Source organism: Somniosus microcephalus, chromosome 3 (genome assembly GCF_052327205.1).
Source record: "Somniosus microcephalus isolate GS21.2 chromosome 3, FLI_Smic_1.0, whole genome shotgun sequence".
NCBI classification, from domain to species: domain Eukaryota; kingdom Metazoa; phylum Chordata; class Chondrichthyes; order Squaliformes; family Somniosidae; genus Somniosus; species Somniosus microcephalus.
The window spans coordinates 123,484,221-123,502,567 of NC_140989.1; the positions used below are offsets into that span (position 1 = coordinate 123,484,221).

An 18,347-nucleotide genomic window follows, 5' to 3' on the forward strand; every position below is an offset into this window, starting at 1 on the left:
CTGTTTCTTTCTTTATGTTGACGGGTATAAAAAATTGCAAAACATTTAATTCCCTAGCACTGTTATCGCTCAACTTGAATACATACTTTATTTAAGAAAAAAAATGTACAACGTTTTTAAATTTCTTATTTCAGAAATGGAGAGTCTTTTAGACAGCAGTCAGAAATCTGCTGCAGGAAGTGAAGATCTATCAGTTCCCGAGCATAGAGTACAAATATCTGCTGAACAGAATGTATCCAACTTTGGAGATATCAATCTGTGGAACATTCTTTTCACACAGCCGTCGAGCAGGTCCCGGGAATGGCCTTTGTTTACTCAGTATGAATTTACAAGGCTGTTGGGTCCCTTTCAGTCTGGATTTCCTGGAGGTGCATCTCCCAAACCGAGCATAGTCCCACAAATGTGCTCCACTGCTTCTGAATGGCTAAAGCCTCAAGTCAAAGATAATGAGCATATTCCCAGTGATGGAGGTATTCTGGAACCTTCCAGGATTGAAAGAAATCTGGTCACTTGCAAGTTTGACAAGCTGGGAGCTGACAGTGAGCCTCAGTACCAGTGGCAAATCTGCTGTCCAACAACTTTAGGGTGTTGGTCTTCAGCACTTCCCTACACATTAAAGCCTATACAGCATTCCAGACAAGCTGATTCTCTTGTAAAACAGCCAGTTAAAGACTATTCCAGAGACCGAGTAAGCGAGAGCTCCGATTGCATCAACTGCCTAAATTCTCATCCTATAGTTGAACCCCATTCACGGATGATCTACAGATCTACAGATCTTGTGCATTCAGCCATTGCCCTTGCAAATATTGCCCATGGAATTACCCGATCCTTTGAATCTGTCCAAATGCAGTACGGAGGGAATTCTGTACATCCAGACAGATTTGATGGAATTTTGACAGGCCTGTTAACGTCATTTGATTATACTGAAGGGTGGAGGGAAATGCAAAGCAACCTTGTCATGTCTGAGAATGGGACTTCCCTTCAGACAACAATTTGTGGCATAGCTGGAGATCTTGAATGTGGAGATTTGGAGCATCTGTGGACACCGCCATTAAAACCTTCATTGACATATACACAAATGCAGAGCAAAATGGAACCCCACATGCTCTGGGAGCTGGAGAGCTCAAAGGAAATTGCCAAGTATGGAATGAAAGACTCTGAACTGATCTATTCGGGCCGCTTTGATGGAATGTTGACCCCGTCATTAACTTCATTGTACAGTTACCGGTGGATGAAAACGAAATCCCAGAATTCATACACCTCTGAGGGTTTTATTCACACTGCCACTTATCAAATGCATGAAACAGCATTGCAACTGATTGCACCGTCCCAAGTGTACATGTCATCGAAAGCAAATTCCAGCCTGATGACTATAAATGAGTCCCGGATTTATGAAGTGGAATGGCAAATATCAACAGAGAGTCTGTGGATACTCATGAGGTATACTCCTTCTCTTGATGCAGCACGGCGTGATATTGATGTTACAACAAATCACATTGATGCGACAAGCCTCCTTGATGCTCAATATCCAATTGAGCCATCCTCTGTTTCAGAGACTCCTATGTGGACAATGTTGGCACCAAAACTGCGTGACGAAGATATTGGTGAGTATTTCCTGTTTTTGGTGGGATAAAATGCTGAGAGTTTTAACACCTCTATGTAATCCTCTGCTAACTTTTGAAATTCTAATAAATATACATCTTTATATATGATTTTTATTTGACGACACTGTTTAAATGAAGCCTAGACACAAGCTTAGAATGAAGGCTACAAACGCAGTAGGTTTGCTACATGCTGGGTATAACTACATTTTGAAAGCAGTAATCATGTACAGCCCGGTTCCAGCTAACACTGACACATGCAATGTTAACTAAACATCTTTAAACTCTAGTGACCAGTTCACTTTCCCTTGAACAAATTGTACTCTAACCAGTTATTATTCCTCTAATATATTTAGTAAATATGCACAGTATCTCGGTAAAAGTGCTTTGTGATTGGAATGTTGGGAAACTGAAGGATTACAACTTGAAACGAAATCTTCCAGTGATCACAAAAAACAGAACTTTCCTATCCATTCATTGGCCTTTTTTTAATGTAAAAGATAGAAACTTCCTATTACTTAAAACGAGACTTTTTCTACTTCATTTGGTTTTGTAACTATCAAAGAATACCACCTTTATGAAAAGATGTTTGCCAAACGTTCTTGTTTTGATGGAGAACCATGCATGATTTTCATTTCAATGTTGTCCTTTGATGTGTTGCAATGGTTTGTTGGCATGACTTGTGTTGTGTGTTTATAAACGTTTTGTAAAACGATTTCACAATCATGCCCCTTTTTAAATATTCATATTCCAATTTGCTCTGATATGGACCAGTATTCAATTAACGTATTTAATAGCATAAAGTGGACATCTGGGTATATCAATGAGGTGTAAAACGTAAGGTTGGGCTTTGGTCAATATCTTAATATCTGATCAAAACATTTTCTCTGTCCTATTTCAAGTCTATTTATACAATTGAATCCTTTTAGAAGGAACAGATAAAAAGTTGTCTCACTAATTAGTACGCATTGGGTGCCAAGAGTTACAAATTTGGCATCAGGTTTAGCTAGATTTTTGATAAAGTATTATGCAAACAAAATGTTAGGCTGATAATGCAAACCGATTCAGACCACAGCAGGGATCCTGAACAAGGGATTTCGATAGACCTGCAGCGGAAGTTAGTCCATTAAGACTCATTTATTTAGGGGATTCTTGGTCTCTAGCTTTACATTGTTTTGTATAATTGGGCTATATAATGTTGCAATGAGATCTGAGGATAAGGAGGAATTTAAGAATATTAAAATGATGAATGGAATTATGTGGAAAAAGTTAAACAAATCTTTGCTCCCTTTCTATTCTGTTGAATTATTTTTAAACCCAAACTTTCTTCATAAAAATGCAGGTCATTTATTGGAAGTATCTGCTGGAGTGAAATTGCTAAATGTTGTCTACAAGAACTTTCGGCATCTGGAAAAAAGGGTCCTGCGATCAGTCAAGACTCTGGTAAGAGTTAAAGCGCAATTTCTATTACTGCCCACCCCCTCCCAACTGCGGGCCGAGGGGGAAAAAGAAAAATGTTGTTTAATATTTTTCTGTTAATCTTTTGTGGTTTTTTTTTTAAACAGATAATGGACAATCTGGCATCGTTTTCTCCTCCGCTTAAGAAAATCCTCCTTCGACGTCTCAAAAGGTAAAAAAAAAATTGTTTCTGCGTTGTGATCAGAAATTGTTTCTTTTTAGGAGAAGGTTGAAGGAGTCTGAGATGAGTAACAGAATCCCACTTTGAATCTCACAGTAATGATTAAGTGCCTTGTTTACAATTGAAATATAAATCTATATTTCTCAGTGGAACAGAAATTGTGTCTTCGCATTACAGTACTTCAGTTTATTTTTGAATATAAAGTAGTGGATGTTTGGCATAGATTTATAACTAAACTTTGGAAAAAATTATACTTTTTTTACTGCGAAAATAGGTCAAGCAGAGAGAAAAACTACGTTACATTTAATCACTTTTTTACATTTAATCATTCCTCTTACACAAGATTTGTTTATCTAGTTGCTGTAGATGTCTGAAATAATATTGGCAGTTAGTAGAAATACCTGCATTGCGTCATGTAATCATTCTGTACATTAGCCTGATTGTGTAAACCAATTTGCCCTTGGGCTTTTATTTTGGACAAATTTAAGGACATTTGTGATTGCTAGGATGACTGGCCATTTACAGAGAACACTGGTTGAAAGCTCTGCCTCCAGATCCAAGCTTTTTACATCTGCATGCTCATTATTGCTGAACCTGTCTAGTTAAAAATTAAAAATATTTTATGAAAGGTTCATGTATTTATTGTTCCACAGAGGCAGAGTGGAATCTGCTTATTCATTTATGCAGCTGTGATATTCAATTATCAAAGCAAACCAGGATATTTTTTCCAGGAACTAATTGCAAAGAATCAATCCAATGCTTCCAGAGATTGTGTAAACCAATTTGCCCTTGGGCTTTTATTTTGGACAAATTTAAGGACATTTATGATTCCTAGGATGACTGGCCATTTACAGAGAACACTGGTTGAAAGCTCTGCCTCCAGGTCCAAGCCTCCAGATCCAAGTTACAAACTTAGAAACCAGCGCTGAGCATCCCCTATACAGAGACTCCAGGAATCCACCAGGGAACCAAGCTACACATTCTGTACCCCTCCCAATTCTGCCAATCTCTCCTGTCGACCCTTAGCATCCCTACCCCATTGCTGCAAAGGTCCTGTACTCCCCACCCAGTCTTACTGAGTCCCGTTACTTCGCCCTCTCTCCTAATGCTGCTAAACACAGGCTGCCTACCTTTCATCTTGTGTAACATCTTGCTGTGTATCCTTGGCTTTAAAAAAGGTAAGTGATAAAATTAAAATATGTAGATAAAGGTCAATATCTATCCACTCATTCACAAATCTTCTATCTATCAATTCTATCTATATCTATCTTCTTATTCCGTCTGTCTTTCCGTCTGTCTTTCCGTCTGTCTTTCTATACACTCAAGTTATAAAGCGTACCGACACGTGCATTACATCCAAACAAAGCTTACGATTCCAGAACGGTCATAAGCATATTTACTTTTCGGTCGGACAAAAATTGTTCGCACATTTTGCAAAAAAAACTTCAAAATTCCACTCATTAGCATTGACTGACGTCAAGCTCGACCAATCCTGTGCCGTCATGATTCACCAATCCTATAGTTCAGTCACCTGATGGTTGACCAATCGGTGTGTGTGTGGGCGGGACTAATCGTTTTCATCTCGGGGATCTGTCAGCCATTATACAGCAGCCAGGGCAGCTCAAAACTTTTGTAATCCAGGTCAGTTTCTTTTATTAAAAAAATAAAAATAAATTATAAAACATTTTTGGTTTTTGTTTTTTTTAAGTACTTTACCTTTCATCTTTGAAGGTATTAAAAGCTAGAAATGTTTAGCTTAAAAAACAGTGCAAAACGGGCCTAGGCTTCTCCAACTGCCGACAGCCCAAATCCAGTCCCAGGCTCCCGGCCCACACATCGACCAGCCCCAAAAAAAGCCCTCGCAACGCGGAGCTCCCCTGCTAGTAAAACAATAATTAAAGCCACTTATTTACAATTTCCACAGTGATATGAGTGTCATGGAATTCAACTCTTTAAATCCCAGAATTCCATAAATTTGCCTTGATCAATCTCCAAATCAGTGGCTCTGATACGTAGAGTCAAAATTGTCAAAAAACAGGATATCTGATGACACTATGAACAACTCCACGGAGGACCTGCCAGTCCTGTAAATACTGACGGCCGTGAGAGGAACCGTAGGTCAAAGCAAGGCTCTGACTGCTGATTAAACTCTGCTAGAGAGCACCGTTGTACCAGCGCTGGCTCGATTGCCAGGGAGCACTCGCACTTATTGACTTTCTAATTACCAAAATATATATGCTCATTCCTTGATTGCAAAAATATTTTTAAGTTTAAGTAAAATTTAGATCCATCTGAAAACACAAGCCCCCTCCTCCACTGCCACCTGCTCTATGGAAAATGGTACACAATGAATAACTGTTTTCCGAAGGGATTGGTTCACTTAAAGACAAGTTTTGTTAGTTGGTCCATGTTGTCTATTCAGTGTTAACCTAAGTTGGTCCAATTGATCACCTCCAGTTTGTAGTAATGGTTTTAGGGTGGCGGAAATCAATCCAGTAGATCAATTGTGAACTTGGGAAAGTATGCTCTCAAGGTGATGAGGTTTCATATGTCCTGCAGCATGAATGAACATGTGGATGGAAAATGCTATTTGATTTAAAATATATATATATTATTTGAGATGTGTAAACTGATAGAACTGAATACATCAAGGTGCAGGCACAATGAGCAGAATGGCCTCCTTCTGTGCTGCATTAATCTATGAAGGTATGGGAACCACATTGAGAGCTTTGTAAGAAAGAAGTAATGCAGCATGTAGGGAAGTTATTATTTCAACAGCTAATAAGTGTGACTACTCAGGTTTTATAGTCACTGTTCCTTGTTGCAGGATCGATGCCTCAGTTCTTGCTTTTGCTTACCAGCTGTACTTTGGTCCAAATGGAGAGAACATCTACGACTCTCTACAGACTCGGATGAATAAATTGTTAAACAAGTCAGTGGCTAACCTAAGAAATGGAAAAGTCTATTTGGTTTCAATATCAGTAGAAGGTAATTGAAGTATTTAATTCAGTTTCTGTGTTTAAAATCTGGGAACTGTTATGAGTGGCTAAAAGGATTCTTATTGAGATCTTACAGCAAAATACTGTGGATGCTGGAAATCTGAAATAACAACAGAAAATGTTGGAAACACTCAGGTCAGGCAGCATCGTGGAGAGAAACCGAGTTCTGACGAAGGGTCATTGACCTGAAACATTAACTCTGTTTCTCTCTCCATGCTGCTGCCTGGCCTGCTGAGTGTTTCCAGCATTTTCTGTTGTTACTCCTATTGAGATCTTATTGTGTGAAATAGTGCTACTAATATACTGTATTGCTTTATAGCTACAGATGTATTCAGAAATGTATCTCTGCTCCTGTGGGTCAATGGGTCAGACTCTGCCATGCACCATAAAGGTCTCAAGTTTGATCCTTGGTCAATATACATTTAGTAGATCTTGGCCAGCGTACAGAGCAGAGGCAACTAAATGTGAGCTCAATGTGTCTGGGTTAAAGAGAGGGTGGGACTGATCTCTGCTGGTTATACCAGCTGCAGGTACTTTCCAGACTCCTTGAAGTATGCTCAATTATGAGGCATTGCCATGCATACAATAGTATCATCGTTGACATCTTCAAGTAGACAGCAGAATTTGTTTGGTGGGGGGGGGGGGGGGGGGAGCGAAAGAATATAAACAATCCAATTTTGTATATTCTATTCAATATTCAATCACCTTGTCTTTGAATTCAGATTCTGTACTACAGGAGCCCCATTCAAAATAGATTGAGAAAAACCTTTGAATGTTAATCCAAGGAGTGTGTCTCACCACCTAAAAATATTAAATGCATTTTATATATGTGGTTCTCCCTCACATACTTTGAAGCCTTTCAGTTATCAAACTGCAACAAGCTAAAAAGACCATGTTTACAGTAAGACATTCAAAGTGAATGTGTAGTTCACAGGCATGTTGTCATACCTGACCAATACTGGAAAAAAAAACAAGAAACTAATACAATGTATTCAGATTTTTTCACGATGTATTGTCTAATTTGGTAACTGAAGGAAATGTGCTTGTCCTTATTTTGTCATTTTATTTGAAAATGCTGATGCAGTTTTAAAAAAAAAAAAAAAAAAAAAAAATCTTCAAATGGACTCGGACCATGCATCATATCATCTGAAGCATTGAAACCATTGAATTCCTGAGATCACTTGGTTGTTCTTGGATCATAAAGACTGGGTGTAGAGTGATGTGGAGGGACAGCTCACTCCTTCCTGGATTAGTATAATCGAATATGGATGTAGCATCTTGTTCAATTTGTTCTGATCACTGGAGATGTCGAGTGAAGAACATGCATCATTATTTGTGAGTGTTTCCAATGACATCACTCTTCTAGGAAGATGACCGTGTATGTATCCTAGAAATTATGACCCATTTTGCAGCCCTTGGTGTAGTGAGATGGATAATGGAAAAGCATCTGATGTATGTCCTAGAATAAAAATCAGATGCACTTTCTGTTTAAAGGGAACCCTGATGTGATTCCCTGTAATGTTAGTACAGTGTTTTGGATTCTGCATCAACTGAAAAATTGGATAAATTCCAATAAATACATCCCAACATTAAGTGCTTACTGGAAGAATCTAGTTGCAGGCTACAGTTGATGAACTGTAGTGATAGTGATGTCAACTATCAAGGAGTTAATTTAATATTTTTGCAACCATATAAGTTTGCATAAACTTCAGATAACCGCTCCTGCCACTGGCAGGTAACGTATAAAACCGAGGAATTACTACCCTTTGATGCTTCAGGTCAATGTTGCCTAAGTGACTGTAGACAATTATCCTAAATTAAACCACACACCAATCTAAGGAATATTGTGCTTTTAAGGTGGCTTTGGTAAAATTTGGAATCCATGTTAATGGTTTTCTGAAAAATGTAACTTGCATTAATTAGTTTTTTGAATCTGTAAAAAATCTGATTCAGAAGTAAAAACAGCATTTGATGAGGTAACAGGGTTGATGTGGTGTACATGGACTTCCAAAAAGCATTTGATAAAGTGTCACATAATAGGCTTGCCAGCAAAGTTGAAGCCCATGGAATAAAAGGGACTGTGGCAGCATAGCTATGAAATTGGCTAAGTGACAGGAAACAGTAGTGGTGAACAGTTGTTTTTGGACTGGAGGAAGGGTCTGTGGTGTTCCCCAGGGGTCAGTACTAGGACCATTGCTTTTCTTGATATATATTAATGACTTGGATATGGGTGTACAGGGCACAATTTCAAAATTTGCAGATGACACAAAACTTGGAAGTATAGTGAACAGCGAGGAGGATAATGATAAACTTCAAGAGGACATAAACAAGCTGGCAGAATGGGTGGATACATGGCAGATGAAATTTAATGCAGAAAAGTGTGAAGTGATACATTTTGGTAGGAAGAACGAGGAGAGGCAATATAAACTAAAGGGTACAATTCTAAAGGGGGTGCATGAACAGAGGGACCTGGGGGTATATGTGCACAAATCATTGAAGGTGGCAGGGCAGGTTGAGAAAGCAGTTAAAGCATAAGGGATCCTGGGCTTCATAAATAGAGGCATAGAGTACAAAAGCAAGGAAGTTATGATAAACCTTTAGAAAACACTGGTCTGACCTCAACTGGAGTATTGTGTCCAATTCTGGGCACCGCACTTTAGGAATGATGTGAAGGCCTTGGAGAGTGCAGAAAAGATTTAAGAGAATGATTCCAGGGATGAGGGACTTCAGTTACGTGGATAGCCTGGAGAAGTTGGGATTGTTCTCCTTAGAGCAGAGAAGGTTGAGGAGATTTGATAGATGTGTTCAAAATCATGAGAGGTCTAGACAGAGTAGATAGAGAGAAACTGTTCCCATTGGCGGAAGGGTCGAGAACCAGAGGACACAGATTTAAGGCAGAAGAACCAAAGGCGACATGAGGAAAAACTTTATTACGCAGCGAGTGGTTGTGATCTGGAATGTACTGCCTGAAAGGCAGGTGGAGGCTGTTGTGTCTGTGTATAATAAAACACAGACTGCAGGAGAACGTTACAACAGGTGTTTACTCAACGTGGATCACACTGGAACTGATCTGTACAGATTATTACTCAGTACTATATACAGGTGTGGTCACTGCCGGTACTGCAGTATACATGTGTTGTAAAAGATAGTTCCCCCCTTAAAGGTATATACATTACAATTCCTCCCCTTTTTAGATTAACAGTACCATAACACTCATTTAACAATTAAATATCAAACTAATTACAATTAACACTTTTAACATGCAACATTAGCTGAAAATAGTCTATTTATACATTCAGTCTTTGGGGAGGCTTCCTGATCCTTTCTGGATAGCGCCTTTCCCGCGTGTCTTGCTCTTGGTGCGGAGGCGATTCTGGCCCCCTGTCGTCGGTTGGTTCATCAGCTTCCGATGCTACTGTTTCTGGGGTAGATGCGACCTGTACGTCGGGTTCATCACTAGGTACGTATGGGCGAGGCATGGGTTGACTTGTTCCTGTGACTAGGATCTGGTCAGCATGGCGTCTCACGATGCTCTCCCCAACGTCCACTGTGTACATTAGTGGGCCCTGCCGTGTGCATATCGTTCCTGGCTGCCATTTTTCTGTTCGGTAGTCGTGGGCCAAGACTGGTTGCCCTACATTGAAGCTCCTTGTTGGCTTCTCATGGATGTGCTGGAATTGCTTATTCTCAACATCTCTTCGCACGTTTGGTCTGAGCAAATCCAGGCGAGATCTTAACCTTTGGTTAAAGAACATCATGGCTGGGGCCTGGTTGGTGACTGCATGTCTCGCATTCCGGTAGGCGAACAGGAAATTGTCCACCTTGTGCTGCAGCAGAATGTTGTCATTGTACATAGCCTTTATTGCCTTCTTAAAGGTTTGTACGAACCTCTCAGCCAATCCATTTGTGGCTGGATGATACGGGGCGGATGTGTAATGCCTTACCCCATTCTTTTTCAAGAACCTCCGGAACTCTTCGGACACAAACTGTGGTCTGTTGTCGGAGCAAATCTGTTCTGGCAAGCCATTCCTGGCAAAAAATGGTCCGTAGGACTGCAATAGTTTTCTCCGTGGTGGTGGAGGACATTTTGATGACCTCGGGCCATTTCGAGTGCGCATCCACGGCTATTAAAAACATTGAGTCCATGAATGGACCAGCAAAATCAATATGCACCCGTTGCCATGGAGATGAGGGCCACTCCCATGGGTGTAGAGGGGCCTGTGGTGGTGCATTTTGGACTTTCTGGCATCCTGAGCAGCTCTTGGTCAGGTCCTCGATTTGTTTATCGATTCCTGGCCACCCCACACAAGCCCTGGCTAGGCTTTTCATTTTTACCCCTCCCAGATGACCCTCATGAAGCTCATTGAGCACTCTATCCCTTAACTTGGTTGGAATTACCACTCGGGATCCACACATCACGGTCCCCCGGCACACTGACAGCTGTTCTCTCCTTGTCGAGAATGCTGGCAACAGTGAGTCGCCATGTGCTGGCCATCTCTTCACCGTCGAATCATATACCCGAGACAGTGTCGGGTCATTTCGGGTTTCCTTTTCGATACAAGCGTTAGTTACCGGTAGGTATTCAACTATAGTCGAATGGAATATTTCGACAGGATCCACTGCTGGTGCTTCCTCCGCAGTAGGCAGTGGCAGGCGTGATAGCCCATCAGCATTTCCATGCTGTTTCGTGCCCTTATATTCAATCTCATAGTGGAGCGCCCCTAGAAAAAGTGACCATCTTTGTAGTCGTTGCGCAGTCATCACCGGAACGCCCTCCTTCGGATTAAAAATGGAGACAAGAGGCTGGTGATCAGTCAGCAAGGTGAATTTCTGCCCGTGCAGATAGTGATTGAACTTTTTCACTCCCCACACTAGGCTGAGGGCCTCCCTGTCAATCTGGGCGTAGTTGCGCTCGGCTGAGGTTAGTGATCGTGACGCAAAGGCTATTGGCCTCTCTGAGCCGTCCGAGAATTTGTGCGACAGCGCCGCTCCAATGCCATAGGGTGAAGCATCATATGCCAACCGAATTGGTAATGCTGGGTTGTAATGGGCCAATACCTCTTTCGATGTGATTAGTGTTTTGCTCTTCTGGAAAGCTCGTCTACATTCGTCACTCCACTTCCATGGCACCCCAGTTTGCAGTAGGGTGTTCAGTGGGTGTAGTATTGTAGACAAATTTGGCAAGAACTTATGGTAGTAGTTTACCAGCCCGAGGAACGACCTCAGTTGTGACACATTTTCCGGTGCTGGAGCCTTGACTACTGCCTCAATCTTCTCTGGGGACTTATGTAACCCCTCTTTATCGATAACGTGGCCACAATACGAGATCTGTTTTCTAAAAAACTCGCATTTGGGGCGGTTAGCTCGGAGCCCATATTCCTGCAATCTAGTGAGCACCTGCTCCAGGTTGGCAAGGTGATCACTGTCATTTTCGCCCGTGACCAGGATGTCGTCCAAATAACACTGGGTCCCTGGGATCCCTTGCAGGACTTGTTCCATTGCCCTCTGCCAAATAGCCGGAGCTGATGCTACCCTGAATACCAGCCGGTTGTATTGGTAGAGACCTTTTATGGGTGTTGATTGTGAGGTATTTTTTTGATGCTGCTTCTACCTCCATTTGCAGATACGCCTGGGCCAGATCAATCTTAGTGAAGCGTTTCCCTCCAGATAGCGAGGCGAAAATATCTTCAATCCGCGGAAGTGGATATTGTACGGTGTGAAGGACCGGGTTCACTGTTACCTTAACGTCCCCACAGATACGAACCTTCCTTGGTTCCCCAGGCGTGCTGCTCAACGACTTTTTCATCACAGGGACGATGGGTGTAGCCCACTCGCTCCAGTCTACCTTGGACAGTACACCTGAATGTTCCAGACTCTCCAGCTCTGCTTCGACGGCTGGGCGGATTGCATAAGGTACCGGTCTGGCCTTAAAGCATTTTGGGCTTGCGTTTTCTTCAGTTTTAATCATCGCTGTCATACCTTTTAGTGTTCCGAGTCCTTGCTGGAACACTTCTTTCGCGTTAGTTAGGATCTTTGACAGTCGCCCAGGTGTGACGTCGTCGGCCACAGTCAGTGCCTGTATGGAATGCCAATCCAGTTGTATTTTCCGGATCCATTCACGTCCCAGTAATGGTGGTCCTCCATCTTGCAATACATACAGGTCTAGTTTTGGTGTTTCCTTACCGTTATATATAACGGTCACCCTTATTTTTCCTTTGGGGTAGACTTTTTGTCCCGTATATGTCTTCAAAATAATTTTTGTGTCTCTCAAGGGTATGTGTGAGAATAGCCGCTCGTAGTCCCGTCGGTTTATGACTGTTAGGGCTGATCCTGTGTCCAATTCCATCTTTACCTGGACTCCTGCTATCTTGAGAGTGACCCAAATGGTTCGGTGATCCTCCGTTGTGATCACATTATGTAGTTTCAGACAACTCAGTTCCCTGCTTTCGGAGTCGTTATCACTCTTTTGTTCGTCTGAACTATTCTCCGTCATCTTATGTACCTTCTTGTACTTTTCTTTGGTAGGTTTCTTATTGCTGGTTTTCTTTCCCGACCTGCAGACTCGTGCTATGTGTCCTACTTTTCCACACTGTCTGCACACTTTGTCTTTGAACCAGCAATCATTCTGGTCATGTGTTGTTCTGCCGTAGCGGTAGCAATTCTCTGTTCTATATGACATTTCATTTATGCCATATTCTTGCGGTCTCTGTTGTATCTCTGCAGCGCCCCGTGCTGCTGCTTCATATGATACCGCAATGCCGAAAGCCTTTTCCAGCGTAAGGTCCTTTTCAGATAAGCCGTTTCTGGGTTCCTTCACTTTGAAGCCCACACACAAACTTGTCCCTTAAGGTATCTGCCAGTCCCACTCCAAACTGGCAGTGTTTCGATAGTTTGCGCAGTTCTGTTAAATAATCAGCATTGCTTTCATCCTTATGCTGGTTCCGTTTGTGAAACTTGAATCTTTCTGCTATCAGCAGCGGTGTGGGGTTTAAATGTTCCTGTAGTATCGTTACTATGTCTTCAAAACTCTTTTCCATTGGCTTCATTGGGGTTACTAGATTTCGTAATAAACCATACGTCTTTGCACCCATAATGAGAGAAGTCAAAGAAAAAGAAATAAAAGACATAGGGCTAGAAATTGGGTACCTTAGCACCTCTCGTTAGCGCCTCTGGGGGGCGCTAACGGGGTGCAAACGACTTCAGCGGGAGAGTGGCAGTAACCGGGAGCGCCCTGCTCCGCTGCACAGGCAATGACAACGTCATCACTGTGCACAGCGCCCCGTTTTAGCCCCGCCCGCAAAATTGGCCCGCACCCCCTGAACCTGCGCCAGCGATGACAGCGACCGATTCAGGGGGTGGGAACAGGGCGGCAGGAGGCTCGCGGAGCGCTAAGTAAAGGGGAGGTGGCGGGCAAGGAAATAAAATAATATAATTTGCTACGTCCCATATCCCTTCTATTCAGCTGTGCTAACACCATCTGCCACCCTCCTTGAGCAGAGCTGCAGTGCGACGGGCGCTAAATCGTCCCACTTTCCAACTCTTGGTCAGTCACCTTGCAGTTTACGGCACCTCAAGTGCATATCCAATACTTTTTAAATGTGATGAGGGTCTCTGCCTCTACCACCGAGTATACCTCTATTCGTTCGACATATGTAGTCCAATCTTCGACTTCATTGTCAAATGCGGTGATGCTGCCACTCTTCGGCATTTTGGGTGTGGTTTAAAATGGCATCTCCCGCGCTTTCCTTCCTCCCCCGCTGTTGCCAACGCCGCTCCCGGCGGTCCTCGTGGCAATGGTGACGCCCTGTAGGTTTTGTGCGCTTCTCCTGCGCTGCTGCCAACGCCGCTCTCGGCGGTCCTCGTGGCAATGGCGGCACCTCACGGGTTTCTGCGCGTCTCTCTCTCCCTCTCTTCGACGCTGCTCGGCCCCTGAACACCGGCTGCGCCCTGTGCGCTCTGCCCTCTCCCCCGTCGACGCTGCTCGGCCCTTTTGCTGGGCCGCTCGGTCGGGCTCTAGCCCGCCGCTGTCCGGGAAGGGTCTGCGCACTACCTGTTGCCAGCCCGTTTCGCTGGACCACCTCGACTGGAAAGCCAAGCCTGACTCTCGACAGCCTCCCCCGCAATTCTCGAGTCTCTACTGGATGACTGGGCGGTTGCCCGTGGTCGACGCCCGAGTCTCTGGCCTTGACCTCCAATCCACTGATCTCCAGGAACGAATCCCCGGGAGGTGATGCAGAGTTGCAGGTAGGTTCGAACTTGCCTTGTCGCCAATGTTGTGTCCGTGTATAATAAGACACACACTGCAGGAGAACGGTACAACAGGTGTTTACTCAACATGGATCACACTGGAACTGATCTGTACAGATTACTACTCAGTACTATATACAGGTGTGGTCACTGCCGGTACTGCAGTATACATGAGCTGTAAAAGATAGTTCCCCCCTTAAAGGTATATACATTACAGAGGCAGATTCAATCGTGGCTTTCAAACGGGAATGGGATAAGTACTTGAAGGAAAGAAATTTGCAGGACTACAGGGAAAGGGTGGGGGAGTGGGACTAGCTGAAGTGCTCTTGGAGAGCCGGCACAGGCTCAACAGGCTGAATGGCCTCCTTCTGTGCTGTAGCCACTCTTATGATTCTATGATTCAAGTGCATTGTTAATGTGATGCATTGAGTGCTGACTCCATCTTGTTCAGTGTGTAAATGTTTTGCAAGTTCTTTAATTGGCCAATGACTTCTGTGTTTTCTAAGTAGCGTGCCGCTGCAAAATAAAATAGAAGTAATCTTTCTATCAAGGATTTATTCATTTTTTCAATGTGTTCTACAAAGTTTACTTAATTGCATGATTCAAGAGAATAACTAGGGAGTTCCCATCAACCTTTTTAAAGTAATAATGTGCAGGAAAACCACTAAACGTATTCATTAGTAAAACAATGTGCAATAAGTCCATAGCATCACCACTTACATTTTGTAATCTGTATCGTGGTTTCACCGTATCTGTACTTTGTAAATATTATAATGGGGCGGGTCTTCTTTTGAAAACTGCCAAATGCTGAAGCAAGTGGCAGAAGACAACACTTTTTAACGAGGGTTTTATGTACAACACAGTCAGTAAGTACTCCTGCCTCTTTTTTTCCCTTTCTAACTGTTCTTTTCCCCCCTTTCTAACTGTTCTTTTCCCTATTTGTTTGGAAATCCTCAGTATTTTTACTCTTACAGATGTTGATGAATGTAAATCTAAGACTGGAACGTGTGGCAAGGAAGCAAAATGTCTTAATACTATTGGCTCATATTTCTGCCAGTGTAAACATGGATTCGAAGACCCTTCAATGGGACACAGTCCAGTTTGCATTGATACAGTGGAATTAGGTACGTTTAAACTATTGATTGTGTGCGTCTTAAAATGAAAAAGATCCTTAGTGTGCTTAAAAAGAGGTGCTATATACAGTATATGAAAGTTTTAAATGTTTTGCACAAATTATGTGTGTATGCACACGATGGATTTTAATAAAGATCTTCATGAGCATCTCTTTAAAAATGAAATATTTTCTTAAACATAGTTAGACATAGATCCCACATTAGGGCTGCCTTTATCCTGTCGCTACAAGTCTGAGGCTGGTAGCGACAGAATCTATTCGCGCCTGACAGTCGCATTTCATCGCCTGCCTGGCTCAGAAAAGAATTCCCAGGATCAAGATTATGCCTACGTGTGTGTACATGCTCAGAGTTCCACTCGTGCCGATTGCATTTGAAATGTTATGAATGCAGTCCTGCTCTCAACAATGGATAAAAAAACTCATTTTATGAAGTGCTCCTGAGATTCAGGTTGGGTCAGGAAACCGCTTTGTGAGAGACTTAATGGCCATGTGACCGTCGCCTTAATTAAAATCCTGAGAGAGTCTGTACTTGGTGTAGTTTGAATCTTTGTGGTTCTACCTTTGCTGACTCCAAAGCTCAGGAGAAGTAGTCCGTTGTGCTTGCCTGCAAAATACACATCCCAACTGGACTTGTAACCCTTATCTCCTGATCCTCCTGTAATAACTGGAGGAAGGAATAAATTGAAGAGGGAAATTTACAATTAGAAATTTTGTAGAAATGGAGCCTGCCTGTTTCAGGTTTTTATAATAACGTAAGAAATAAGAGCAGGAGTAGACCATACGGCCCCTCAAGCCTGCTCCGCCATTCAGTAAGCTCATGGCTGATCATTGGCCTCCACTCCACTTTCCCACCCGATCTCCATAATCCCTCAATAATCTCAAACTATTGAGTTATAGGAAATATTGCAACGATTAGTCCTTGGCTTTAAATGTTGACTCTATTGGATTGTTGGGATACCAGCAGCTGAAATGTACCCGTTACATGCATCATACTCCAATAGCTCCAAATATTCATCAACAAAAAGTAACTAATGTTTTGTCTGATGTCAGTCCTCTTCCTTCAAGGTAAAAGTCAAATGTTGTTCCATTTGGCAATTTTAATATCACTCAACCACATTTAGCAATGCCATAGAATGCAGAATAAAAATATTTTTGGATAAAGTGGACAAAAAGATAATGGTTATTTTTTTCTTCCAGATTCTGGCTTTTGGTCTTCATTTGGTTTGCAGGAAATCCTAATTGGTTCAGCTATATGTGCAGCCCTGCTCACATCAGTAATATTGGCTCTCTGTTGTGTGATGTATAAAAAATCACACAAAAAGTATTTCAGAACTTGTGACACAAATCCAGGTGGCATGTCTGTAAGGACTCCATCATCATCTTCAGAGGAATTGGAAAGTGAGGAATCGTTATTTATTAGACCGCATAAAAGTTCCAGCTATGTATCATTCACAAAATTTCAACCAATACCTGAAGAACCAAATGGACAAGAATTTGACTCAGATGAGATGAGCAACTCACGTGGAGAGAAAACCCGGTCTGTTGTGGAGATGTTTCGTTTATAAAAGGTGTGAGTCAAGGTTGGAAAGATCCATTAGTCTGGTTCTGGGGCAGTATGTAGGGTCTTGTGGACAACATCCTGTAGCTGTGAATTATGTGGTGATATCTTCTGTGTTGCTTATGAGGCTGGTTCTTTAATCGGGTGCTCAGTTAAGCATACTTTGGCCGCACTGGGTACATTGCAATGCCTAATAGATCAAAATAAATACAAACCTAAAAGGTGGAAAGAAGCTGAGGTCGATGTTTCCAGTCTTGCTCAGCTCCTTACACTGAAATGAAACTATTTGGGCATGTATGGGCTATGATTCTGCAATCTGAAAGATTCTGTCCAGTACAGAGAACCTACACAGTCATTCTGTTTTTAGTTGATGATTTAATTTTGTGTTGCTCTTGTCAAAAATAATCCTGTAGAATTGCACTAATTGTAAGTTTAAATAAGAAATGTTTTGGACACGATAATGTATGATTGAGCACCATATCCAAAAGGCAAAAATAAAAATCATGGTTCCTTAAAGTACCTCCTTTTGTTAGATTTTATTTAAAATGTAAATACAGGTATACTATCCCTTACCCGAAAGCCTTGGGACCAGCTGAGTTTCGGTTTTCGGAATTTTTCGGATTTCAGAAGGTATTATTATAAGACTGGGAAATTTGTATTTAATATAAATTGTAAAAGTTCAGGCTACCTCTTGCGACTGTTGCGTGTCTCATTCCCCTTCCTGCTTCTCTGGAAAGCTGGATATCGGCTGACTCCTACTAAGCTGACCCGCAAATCAGGTTGGGGGTCGGGTGGGGGGGGGGGAGAAAAGAATATCGGACGGGTCGGGGGGGGGGGGGGGGTGTCGGGAGAAAAGAATATCGGACGGGCCGCTGCAGCTATCGGACGGGCCGCTGTATTGGTTTCACTCTCCCGGTACCTCCTTCACACTGCCCGGCTCGGCCTGCAATCTCCTACCCAGGAGGGAACTCTGTGACCCTCTGCCCTGCTCAGCATAAGTCGTGCGCCACTCTGGTCATGTTGTGCGCACGACTTACACTGAACAAAAAACTTTCGGTTTTTAGAGGTTTTCGGTTTTCTGAAGTTCGGATAAAGGATAGTCTACCTGTACTCTCGTATGTCGTCTAACATTCTGCCATCTGTGCTGGAGGGGGGTCCCCAATGCTGTCCT

The 18,347-nt window shown here is 42.5% G+C and overlaps 1 protein-coding gene across 3 annotated transcripts in view; it reads left to right on the forward strand.

Moving 5' to 3' along the window:
- LOC147121367 (uncharacterized) overlaps positions 1–17,696 on the forward strand; it is a 58,212-nt gene extending 40,516 nt beyond the window's left edge. For 2 of the 3 annotated variants that reach the window (XM_085981571.1, XM_085981572.1), the window contains 6 exons: positions 135–1,604; positions 2,944–3,044; positions 3,167–3,231; positions 6,068–6,228; positions 15,461–15,610; positions 16,816–17,696. In XM_085981571.1, the coding sequence (XP_085837697.1) occupies positions 135–1,604; positions 2,944–3,044; positions 3,167–3,231; positions 6,068–6,228; positions 15,461–15,610; positions 16,816–17,183 (2,315 nt within the window). In that variant the 3' untranslated portion in view covers positions 17,184–17,696. Of the gene's footprint in view, positions 1–134; positions 1,605–2,943; positions 3,045–3,166; positions 3,232–6,067; positions 6,229–15,443; positions 15,611–16,815 lie in introns of all 3 variants that reach the window. The other variant, XM_085981573.1, reaches the window with a different exon arrangement.
- The last annotated feature ends 651 nt before the right edge of the window (positions 17,697–18,347 follow it).